Here is a 12,512-nt window from a genome sequence, read left to right as displayed (position 1 = left end):
CAACTAAACCACGTACGAACGTAGGTGCAAAGTAACACTGCACAAATGGGGATGGCTAGATTCACCTGCTTGCGACTGCGGGAGCTCAAGAACAGATGATGAACCACATCATTCGGGAGTGTCCACAGCGTAGCTTCACAGGTGTTAGGGAAGAGTTCATGAAAGCATCAGCTCCAGCGCTTTCCTGATTTAATTTATTATGTACATATTTGTTTGTAAATCATGTACATCATTTGTTCCATACAATATATATATATATATATATATACATAATAGATGGTAATTAACATTTTTGACAATATTTATTGATAATCTCAAGTAATTCACCCTGCTTCTCCTTCATCAAAATTAAATTTTCACTTGATCTCTTCAGAATGCAATTACGTAAATGAAATATATGCACTGTCACAATCCTATACATCCACTTGATGTTAATGTTCAAAATAAATATCAGTTTTCTAAGATCTTTTTTTTTTTTTTGCTAGGGGCTTTACGTCGCACCGACACAGATAGGTCTTATGACGACGATGGGATAGGAAAGGACAAGGAGTTGGAAGGAAGCGGCCGTGGCCTTAATTAAGGTACAGCCCCAGCATTCGCCTGGTGTGAAAATGGGAAACCACGGAAAACCATTTTCAGGGCTGTCGATAGTGGGATTCGAACCTACTATCTCCCGGATGCAAGCTCACAGCCGCGCGCCTCTACGCGCACGGCCAACTCGCCCGGTGTTTTCTAAGATCTCAATACACCCTAAAGTTCATCTAGGATCTCTCATAAAAACTCAAATTCAAAATAACACTTTGATCCTAGAACTTCATTCAACCACTTGGTGATTTACCAATATTTTTTAAATTGCAAATTAAGTCCATCACTTGTGGTGAAAACCTAAAGTCTTTTTAAAATTATTAAACGTAATATTAACTGACACTTGCTTTAGCAATCCTATAGTTCAAATTAAATATTTTCAATCACATGTTGGAGAAATCCTACAGTTCATCTCAACAATTATACAAGAATGTTAAATTGTGCACTTGTTATATGACAAGCTCTACAGTTCATCTAGTTATTGTGAAATGATTTCAGTTTACACAACTTCGAAGAGAAACCTAAAGTTCATTGAAATATGACTTGAAGTCTCCTACAATTTATACAAGCAGAATTCACATGATTAAAAATTATAAAGCACTTTTCATTTGATCAACGTAGCACTGTTGAATGATTGAGTGCATTATTAAAAGGTCAGTTATTGTCTAAGTGTAATTACTCACTTAAGAAAAGGTAAAATACACCTGCGTTCTGCTCATAAGAATGGATGAAGTACAGCTCTGCAGCTTGGTGACTGGAGCTTCCGCAGCAAACAGCCTGAACTCGAACTCAGCACCAGCAGCGTGCCACGTTCCATCCCACGATGACAACACGGTTAATCCCTCGTAGATACCACAATTAATTCCTCGCTGGATACCACGAATGTCCCTCGAAGACACCACGAATAATCCCACGCTGGGTATGATGTTCTACGTAGTGTGATATTACGAAACTTTGCCAAGATTTCTGGTGTTTTGAAAAGAAATGTGTGCGACGTAAAGCCACTAGCATTAAAAAAAAAAAAAAAAAGTTGAAACACGGGAAAGTTCAATTGGCACTATACAGCAAGTTGTAGGACTATCAATTATCATTTATGATTTGTATTTCACACTGAAATAAGTCCTAAGGCACAGTTTGTACTCGCACTTTTGTACTATGGCATTAAATGCGTGACTTGGAATAGTACAGTCTATGTCACAGTTCGAGCTATAAATCAAGTTACGGTAGTAATAAAATGATATCGTTCGTGAAGTGGAAAGCACATTCTTTCACCATACAGTTTATAAGACATGAAATGAGACACTAGCACAGTTCATAATAATCACAGATTATGTCGAAATTCAGTATAAGAATAACTATCACAGTCCATTAAATACTCGACTAAATGCAATTAAGGTCACTTCTAGAACAGTCTCTTGAATCCTAATATTCACTGCTTAAATGGTTTTTATGAATGAGTTCTCATAATGAGAGTTCGTATGACCTAATATCACCATAAAATGTCCTTAATATTCAGTTCTTTTCTTATGACAATAATCGAATGTTCAAGGAAAAATGTGAAATTAGCCACACTCAGTCCTATTAAATACTGAATATTTGAGTGGAATAGTACTTCAAATAACTTACAATCATAATTGTATACAAGAAATACGTCTCAAGACTAATGAAATTATAATTATTTGAAGGTTTAAATCATGCACAATTTCAGAACTTGCCTGTCACTGTAAATGATCCCGACAGATTTCAAATATATGGGGAATTAATACAGTCCATAATACTGTGGAATGGTAAATTAAACACAGGTATTCTCAATTCTACCTAAATGCACAGTCTCTATAGCAAGATCACTTGTTCAAGAAATTCATTAATATTACACGACGAAACTCAGTTCGACAGAACTTTATCACATCTCACACATCCACGACGCGGTTGAAACTTCACTTACTACGATCTTGCACAAATTCAAAGTTTTGGACTATGACTTACACATCTCATGCGATGCGCGATGGAGCAGTATGACCTCTAACCATGATCGAGTTGTAGATTTCAACTGACTATACCCTTGAGTCGTTGACCTATTTATATTCTGCTGGGAGCGAGCTCACTGGGTCATGCGACAGAGGGGTGGTTATGCATTCCAAACTAAACTACTAGGTGAATTGATTTCAAATTTTAACATTGTACATTTGAAATGTGGGCTACATGTTGGTGTTTGTCTTGTTTTTATCTGTCAAGCTGTTTAGAAGTTATAAAAATCATTTCTAGATGTTTCCATGGGAAGGTGAGATACATGTGGCGCTGACGTCACTTGACCTTGCTCCCCTCTTTCGCTGTCTCCCTCACACATACACGGAGCAGTAGAGACAAGAACATTCCCTTGGACAGCTGTTCCTTATGTCACAACTCAGCCATTCTCTCATAATTAAAGATTTTATAATGCTGATGTGCCAGGGCCTATGCCTTCCTGGTACAAAAAAAACCACACACACACACCCCCCTTAAAACTCACCAGAATTGAAGGCACATCATCCTCTTGTAATTTTTAAACAAAAAAAGAAGGTAATCCACAGTTCAACTCACACGGAATGGGGTTAGGTTTTGTTTAGATACCTCCGTTGTAAAACACTAAAAATTATTCAATTACATCATGCACCATCACTGCATTGTCCTACATAAGAGGCTTGCAGTGGTGTCTCAATGGCGCACTAGCCGTCAGCATCTTGGAGAGGTGTAGCAATCCAACTGATGAGCCCGATGCTGCACTGGAGCGAAACGCTGGTAGTTTCACGACTGAAAAGACTAAAGAATTTACATGTTTTTAACACTTGCAATCGGTGAAATTAAATTATGGTTTTCCTTCTAGGAACCCTTATTGTTGATATAAAGGCCAAAGGCAGGAATTTATAAAAGTGGAGGCACATGCTTCCCCTAGTGCTCCATCACTGCATTGTCCTACATAAGAGGCTTGCAGTGGTGTATCAATGGCGCACTAGCCTCCAGCGTTTTGAAAAGGTGTAGCAATTCAATTGATGAGCCCACTGCTACACTGGGGCGAAACGCTGGTAATTTGACAATTGAAACAGCCTAAAGAGCTTACATTTGCAATCGATGGAATTAAATTTGGTTTCCTTCCAGGGACCTTATTTTTTATATAAAAGCCAAAGGCAGACATTTATACAAGTGGAAGACATGCTTCCCCTAGAGCATCGTCATTGCACTGTCCTACATAAGAGACTTGCAGTGGTGTCTCAACGCTCAATGGCGCACCAGCCACCAGCATCTTGGATAGGTGTATCAATCCATCTGATGAGCCCAATGCTACACTGGGGTGAAACGTTGGTAATTTTACGAATGAAAAAGCCTAAAGAGCGTAAATGTTTTTACATCATTTTTGTTCCCATTTAAAATTATTTTCATATCTCCGTCATAACTCTTGAATCATAATTCTTTGGATCTTTCCGGGACTGATTTAATTTTGTAGTTAGGTACGTAGGCTGATTGGGGAAAATGCTAGGATAGGCATCGTTAGTTAACATTGGAAGTTTGCGTGGCACCTGAACTGGATCAACAGCTTCTATGGGTATAACATCTTCCCTAACAATAAATTTGATAGCAAAATGATTAATACACACAACACTAGTATCACTTGGTTCAAAGTTTTCCCTATGAATGCACCTAACCAATTTACCTTCATACTAGGTATTTTGGAAATCTGAACACTGAAGCTTTTGCTCTGCCCCTATAATTGGAACTACACCCAAGCACACATCACATATGACTCATCTGATTAAACTATAAACATAATGCACAAATAATTGAAAATATAGAGAAAACAGGTTCTGAGAAGAACAAATGGACAATAACCTTATTACCACTGGAATTGTTCAAATACATACGTTTTTTAAGGACAAACAGCTTCTTATGGCACTGAAAGAGACTCTATAGCCTTTTTAAGGTTATAAATAAGCATAATATTTTATTAATAATATTCAAATTGCCGTACATACTTGGTAACAACACGAATTCCACTAATCAAAACAAACAAAAGCGAGCATTTCAATTGCCACCATTATAGACAGTTTTGATAGGCCAGTTAAGATCTGAAGTATTGTAGTTAGGCTTGGGCTGTGGCAGCCCAGGTAGCTTTCCGTCAATCTATTGGTATTGCAAGTGATAAAAATCATTGTTGTCCGTATTGAAGATACTGAATGTAGGATGCTAAATGGTTTATTTTGTCACCTATTCAATACATATAAATTTTACATTTAGGAATTTATTATTAATTCTGCTTGAGACATGTTTCGCCCTTCATTGAGGGCATCATCAGTCAAATTACCTCCTCAAGGCAAAAATCAGGTACCTGTTAGTATTTAACATGCACAAATTAATACACATTACAATGGGAAAATTAAGTACGAGAAACTCTTGTACAATGGTGATGGTTAAACAATATAAGTTTAAAGAATAAGAAGTTGGCACCAATGCTTAAAATTACTGGGTAATTATAGCAGAGTTCAGCAGTGGTCCTCTGAAGAATAACTGATGCACTCACAGAAAAAATATAATATAATAGTTACCAACCACTGGCAGTAATTTTTGTTAAAAACATTGATGCCGAGCACTATACCCCCCCCCCCCCCCCCGACTGTTATACTGTAAATAATTTTATAAACTTTATAATTTATTTTGTCACCCAGTGGAAACTCCAGAGCTTCTAAGAGGGCTAGACACACTAGAAAGCAAGATCTTCAGGCTTTTATTATTGGTGATGGAAGAACAACCCACATTTTCTGCAATTTTAGAACCATCCATGAAGATAAATCTTGTGGCCCGATACTGGTGAACGGAGTCCTGGAAATACCTCTGATGAACAGAGGCATCCGTGTTCACCTTGGGTCCACAGAGTAGATCTAGCTGTATATATGGTAGTGGAACTAACCACGGAGGTACCTTGCTCAAGACAGCCATCGATAACCACATCTAACTCACAACACAAGCTATCAAACCAAAACCCAACCATGCCATGTGGCATTTGACCGGTCTTGGTACCTTTGGTTGTATTGGGTACTGAAGATGCATTTATAGCTTGAATGTAGTGGCATTTCATGAATTTTGGCAGTGTACATGAGTAGTAATTACTGCCTCATTTTCCATCAAGGTGGAACTTCTGCTTCAGCGAGTAGGGATAGAATAGGGCTAGTACAGAAAGCTACTGTTGCCAGCCTAACTCCACTATGTTGAATACTGCCTAAAACGTTCAGCATAGATCTTGATGCTGAACCATAAGCCCTACTACCATAGTCAATTCAGGAGAGGACAGTTGCTGTGTAGAAACATAGCAGAACCACACGGTCAGCCCCCAAGAAGTACTGCTGAGAAAAGTATACTTAATATACGTATATTAAGCTGCTTCATGCAGGCAACCTTCAAATGATGAATGTGGGGCTGCCACAAAATGGAGACCCAGGAACCTGCAGGTGTCTACTACTGGTAAGAAACTGTTCCGTAAGTGGAGTTCTGTTTCAGGATGCACAAGTCGACGTCAACAAACATGTACAACTGAAGTTATCGCTGCTGAAAATTGAAGAACCTGTTGCAAGGCCCATCTGTCGACTTGGTTAATAGCTTGCTGTAGCTGTCTCTCAGCAAATGCCATCCTTCTGGAGCGATAAAATGACTGCGGGCCCAGCAGCGGCAACTATGCCGTTGATGGTGATTGTGAACAATGTGACGCTCAATACACATCCCTGTGGTACTCCATTTTCATAAATGTAATATTTAGGAAATACATTCACTACTTGGGCTCAAAAAAACTGGAGGGACATGAAGTTCTCAATAAATGCTGGCAGTCTGCCCCAAAATCCCCAATGGTACAGTGTGCAGATAATCCCAAACTGCCAGGTAGTATCGTAAGCATTCTCCAGCTAAGAAAACACGGTGTCTGGATACAAAACTCAAGAGGGATGATGCGTTCCTAAGCCGAATTGTCACCAGTGACAAAACATGGGTGGTTTATGTTGCACCAGAATCAAAACAGCAATCTATGGAATGGAGACACTCAACATCACCCAAGAAAGTGAAGCACAAGCAAACAATTCCAGCTCACAAATTCATGTGCACTGTGTTTTGGGATAAGCAAGGTTTGTTGCTTGTGGATTTTATGCACCGGGGTGACACAATAAATGCCGAGACTTATTGCGAGACCTTAAGTAAACTCCGTTGTGCAGTCCAAAACAAACGGCGTGACGTGCTCACAAGGGGGATTCTTTTGGTTCATGACAACGTGTAACTCACACGGCTAATTGAACCCAAGACCTCATAGCTTAATTTGGTTGGGAACAATTTGATCATCCTCCATATAGTCCTGACCTAGTGCCTGGTGACTACCACTTGTTCCTACACAAAAAGAAGTATTTAGGAGGTCAGCACCACGACAACGATGATGACCTAAAAACAACCATGCAGCAGTGGGTGGCACATCAGGTGGCAGATTTATACGAGGATGGAATTCAGAAGCTGTTTTCAAGATATGACAAGTGCTTTAACATGCTTGGAACTAATGTTGAGAAGTAGTTTTAGGTACAGGCTTACATGTACAAAAAAATAGTTTTAAAAATTGCATTACTTTTTTTCCCGTATCAAAACGATGCTTACATAAACAATATCTGTCCTAGATGTGGAGCTACCCTGTTCATATAGGGATGGAAGACCTCATCACAATGTAACTGCAGAGAATAGGAACAGATAATTGACCACACTGTCCTTTATGTTGTTACGGAGGCTTTATAGACTTATATTGTGTATCATGTGAAGCTCTACTCTGGCTCTCCAACACTCATATGGAATTTTAGTTGTGAACTTGACATGGTTGTTACATATATGGTAATGTATTCATCATACACTAAATAAATAACCTCCAAAATAGTTGAAATTTGGCTGATAATGCCCTTTTTTCAAAACATCATCATTATGATATTTTGTCCAGCTTTTAAAGTTTTGAAATTATTGAATGAATTCTGGTATTTGAAACACGTGTATCCAAGAGAGTTGAATGTCAAATTGGGGATACAAAGCAAGAACAAGTAAATCATTTCAAGTATTTAGGATGTGTATTCTCCCAGAATGGGAGTATAGTATGTGAGATTGAATCAAGCTGCAGTAAAGTTAATGCAGTGAGCTCGCAGTTGCAATCAACAGTATTTTGTAAGAAGGAAGTCAGCTCCCAGAAGAAACTATCTTTACACTGGTCTGTTTTCAGACCAACTTTCTTCGGTCTTTCCATCACTCCTCCTCCAACACTGTGCCCCAGTCCAGGTTTTTTTCTATAATGCTGCATTGGATGGTATCCTTCCATCTCAATCGTGGTCGTCCACAGCCTCTCCTTCCTTGGATTTGCATTTCCATCACCTTTTTTGGCATTCTTTCGTCGCTCATTCGCTTTATGTGCCCAAACCATCTTAGTCGGCTCTTCTCTATTCTATCATTCATTTTTTCCACTCCAATTTCTTCCCAGATTTTCTCATTCCTTATTTTGTCTCTTCTACTCTTCTGTATCATACTCCTCAAGAACTTCATTTCGGCTGCCTGTATTCGACTCTCATCCTTCTTTGTCATTGTCCAAGTTTCTGCTCCGTAAGTTGTTATGGGTACGTAATACATCTTGTACATAGTATCCTTTGCTTCTGTTGGCACATCTTTGTCCCATAACATGTTTCTTACACTGTGATAGAAACAACTTCCAGCTTGAATCCTTTTACTAATCTCAGCATCCAGTCGAGCATTCTCCATTAATTCACTCCTCAGGTATTTAAACGTTTCCACTACTTCCAGGGGCTTGTCTGCAAGTCTAATCTGACCTTTCCCTTCTTTCTTCCCTCTCATCATAACAAGAGTTTTACTCTTTTCTACACTTATTTTCAATCCACATTCTTCGATCTTCCCATTCACCACATTCAACTGTTCTTGAACCTTCCTGTCATCTTCTCCCCAAATCACTTTTGCTTTACGGGAGTGAAAGCTGGGTGGACTCAGGATATATTATTCATAAGTTAGAAGTAACAGACATGAAAGTAGCGAGAATGGTTACTGGAGTTTTTAAAAATGATTAAAATAGTATGTGCTTGGTCCACCTTGTCAATATACTTTTATAATTGAAAATTATTTATTTATACATGTTTCAGGAACATAGTAGGCCTACATTCCCTTCATCAGTGAAGTCCAATCAAAGAATAAAAACAATATAACTCTATCTTTTGTTTAGCCTAAAATTTAAAGAAGTATTATATCATAATTCACCATATCAATGAATAAACAAACATTAGTGAAATATTACAAGAATTATCATTATATAAAATTTGAATATTTAGATGATGTTGAGTGAGAAACCTAAATAAATTTAATGTCTTCAAGTTTTATATTTTGCTTCTTTTTCTCTTTTCTACCTTAAAATGGGTTCTCAGCTGTACTTCTTTAATTTGAATACCTATTATGGTTAAGTTTATCAGTGATTACTGGTACAAACAGGTGGGAACAATGGCAGGAAGGCACTCAGAATGACAAGATAAAGGCTAAGTTAGGAATGTACTCGATGGATGAAACTGTACGCACAAACTGGCTTTGGTGGTGGGGTCATGTGAGGTGAATGGAGAAGGATAGGTTACCTAGGAGAAGAATAGACTCTATTATGGAGAGTAAGAGGACTAGAGGGAGACCAAGACAATGATGGTTAGACTCAATTTCTAATGATTTAGAGATAATAGGTATAGAACTAAATGAGGCAGAAGAGATTGTTACAAATAGAGGATTGTGGTGGCATTTAGCAAATTCACAGAGGCTTTCAGACTGAATGCTGAAAGGCATAACAGTCGATAATGTGGATAATGATGATGTATGTATGTATTTTTATTGAGTGAATGAAATGGAATGGATGAAATGAAATGATAAATGTATTCTATTTCAACAACAACAATGACAACAACAATGACAACAACAGTAGTCATCATACATGTACCAGACAAACACACAAGGTTTAAGAATACATTGCCTACAAATTGGCATAGAACTAACTATGCATTCAATGGGCCAAATTGAACGGATGTCAAGATCTCTACACAAAGTGGATATTGATATATTTAACTACTCATTGTCAAAATTTAGAAATCACTCACACAATATCCAGAATTAACTATTACTTTCCTGTGCTTGCTTGTAATATAACCTGTGTATATATCTGTACATCTTTTTCTACTTATACTCCCCTGAACTTTCTTTTTAGTGTGTCTTATTTTGTTTATTTTTCTCCATTTTTGTCTAAAATGCATTACCATTAATAAAGTATTATCATCATCATTATCACAATCATTTGCTGAAATGCCAAGAGTATTCCACTTATATCTGTGATGTAAACAGTACTTACTCATACAAGTTGTATGCTGTTTGCCGTATTGTACTGAGGTATGATGGTCGATAACCAGGCCTCATGACTGTCAGACTCTGGGCCATTGTAACACCAGGGAAGTTCAGTTCAGCATAGCCCAGTTCATCTTTATAATCATGCAGAAGGTGCTGGAAGTCTTCAAGTCTCATTGGATCCTGTATGTGACCAAAGAGTGATGAACATTGGTCACTCTTCCATAAAGATAGCAAAATGAATGAATAGGAAGACATGACAGGATAAACCACTGATAACAAAGATGGAAGTTGTAAACAAATCATTAACATTTAAAACTAAAAGTATTGTACTCACCTAAAGTGCCAATTACAAGACTGCCATGAAATAACAGAAATACTGAAATACTGATCCATTACTTTAACAAATAATGACATACATTCAAAATGAAATTAAACTTTACTTTATGAAAATATTTAACTGTATTAATTCTTCATTCATTACAAATATTCTTTAATATACCGTACATATTCAAATCCACTTGCATTAACATGTTGCAGCATGGGAATATTGCATTACAAGTTGGTGCAGAAAATTATGTTTGTATTCTGCATGGAAGCCATTGGTTGAGTCTGAACCATAAGACTTATGTGTTATAGAGAGTAACCTCTTATCAACTAATAATTAGGTCATAACTGATGTAGAATAAAATCAGGTATCACATCAACATAATTGAGTAATTCCACCACACAAGAATATAAGAACCTGTCTATAGTTATCCTAACAAGAATTCAGGAACAACTCGACCAAGAACTTCGAGAATATCAGGGAGGATTTTGACCTGTAAGAAGTTGTCCAGATCAAATCATCAGTCTTAAGAGGATCATGAACATCAAAGAGTGAGAAACAAAAGTTAGTCATCACTTTTGATGACTTCAAGAAAGCATATGACAGTATCCATCATGAGTCATTATTTAAAATCCTCAAGGAATTTGGAATACACCAGAAACTTATCGACCTTATTGGAATTTCCATTAAAAACACTAAATCAAAAGTTAAATTTAGAGGGGAGTTGTCTGAATCATTTGAAATCCAGAGTGGTCTTTGACAAGGTAACGGTCTTTCACTACTACTATTTAACTGCACACTGGAGAAAATCATGCAAGAGTGGACTAAGAAATGCCAACCAAACATGAAGATTGGCAAAAATATCAAACGCAATTGCCTAGCATTTGCAGATGACCTTGTGTTGCTCGTAAATAGTGTGGAAGAGGCTAACCAAGTTGAAGAACTCAAAAAAAATAGCAGCAGAAGTCGGACTACAAATCTCATTTGAAAAGAGGGAAATGATGCCATCCTTCAAGGTTGAAACACCAACTATCACACTGAATAATAACAAAAATATTAAGATTGTAAATAAATTCAAGTATCTTGGGGAGATTATTACTTGGAACTTAAACGAGAAAGTATCAGTAGAAAATAGAACAACTAAACTGAACAAGCACAACGTATCACTTGGCCAACCTACAAGAAGAAATCTCTCTCGATAAATGCAAAATTCAAACACTACAACTCTGTTATTAAACCTGAAGCAAGCTATGCTAGTGAAACACTATTCAATTTGAACACCAAATCAACAAATAAATTACAGAAGACAGAAAGAAGAATCCTTAGAACAATCATAAACAAAAAACACCAATTAGATGGACAATGGTAATTATTACCTAATGAAGTTGTATACCAGGAAACTGAGTCAGTAATACAGTAGACACAATGCAGAAAAGGAGGGTTGCATTTTTCTGCCACATATCAAGACTACCAGAAACCAGGGTACTGAAACATCTTTTCAACTACTTTTGCAAAAGTAAAACAAAGAATAATTGGTTCAAAGAAGTCCAAGAAGATTTAGATGAGTTAAGCTTGATGATGCAGCAAATTGAAGATTGAGAAGAGAAGAGGATCCTGAGAAACAGAGACTTGAGACTTATACTGAAAACTTTTACATGCAAACAGTACACAAAGAAAGGGCAGGCAGGTCAGAAAGAATGAAGAAGTTCTGGAAGCAGAAGAAGAAACATAAGCCAAATTTGTAGCTAATACTCTTAAGACTTAAATGTATATGGATTGGTTGAAGTGCTCCAATGTGGGCATAATTTTTTTTTTTAAAGGACATGTTTTGTCTCTTACTTGTGAGACATCTTCAGCCTAAAAATACTATAATAAGAAACACATGATTTGACCAGTACACAACCAGTATATTGGGAAATTCCACCTTGGAAAACAAGCCCTGTTTAATCAGATACATGTGCACTCAAGCATCCATAAACTTGAGATGAAATTAACCTAATTCAAAATTTATTTCTGCTTTTAGAACACTGTGATCTTCACATCAATTTTTTATTTTGAGAATCAAAACTCAATGGAAATGTATTCTCTAGTAATTTGTTCCTCATCATCATCATCCTAAACCATCTCCAGTTTCCCGGGTGTGGTATATGAGCCTCCTCCATCTCATCCTGTCCTTGTACCATTCTTCCTC

At 37.2% G+C, this 12,512-nt stretch overlaps 1 protein-coding gene across 1 annotated transcript in view; it reads right to left on the bottom strand.

Moving 5' to 3' along the window:
• LOC136874603 (dual oxidase 1-like) overlaps positions 1-12,512 on the bottom strand; it is a 335,200-nt gene that overhangs the window by 78,986 nt on the left and 243,702 nt on the right. The window contains exon 24 of the mRNA XM_068227874.1: positions 10,001-10,176. Coding sequence (XP_068083975.1) covers positions 10,001-10,176 — 176 coding nt within the window. The remainder of the gene's footprint in view (positions 1-10,000; positions 10,177-12,512) is intronic.

This window comes from Anabrus simplex, chromosome 5 (genome assembly GCF_040414725.1).
Source record: "Anabrus simplex isolate iqAnaSimp1 chromosome 5, ASM4041472v1, whole genome shotgun sequence".
NCBI lineage: Eukaryota > Metazoa > Arthropoda > Insecta > Orthoptera > Tettigoniidae > Anabrus > Anabrus simplex.
This window is presented reverse-complemented; position numbering and strand designations above follow the sequence as displayed.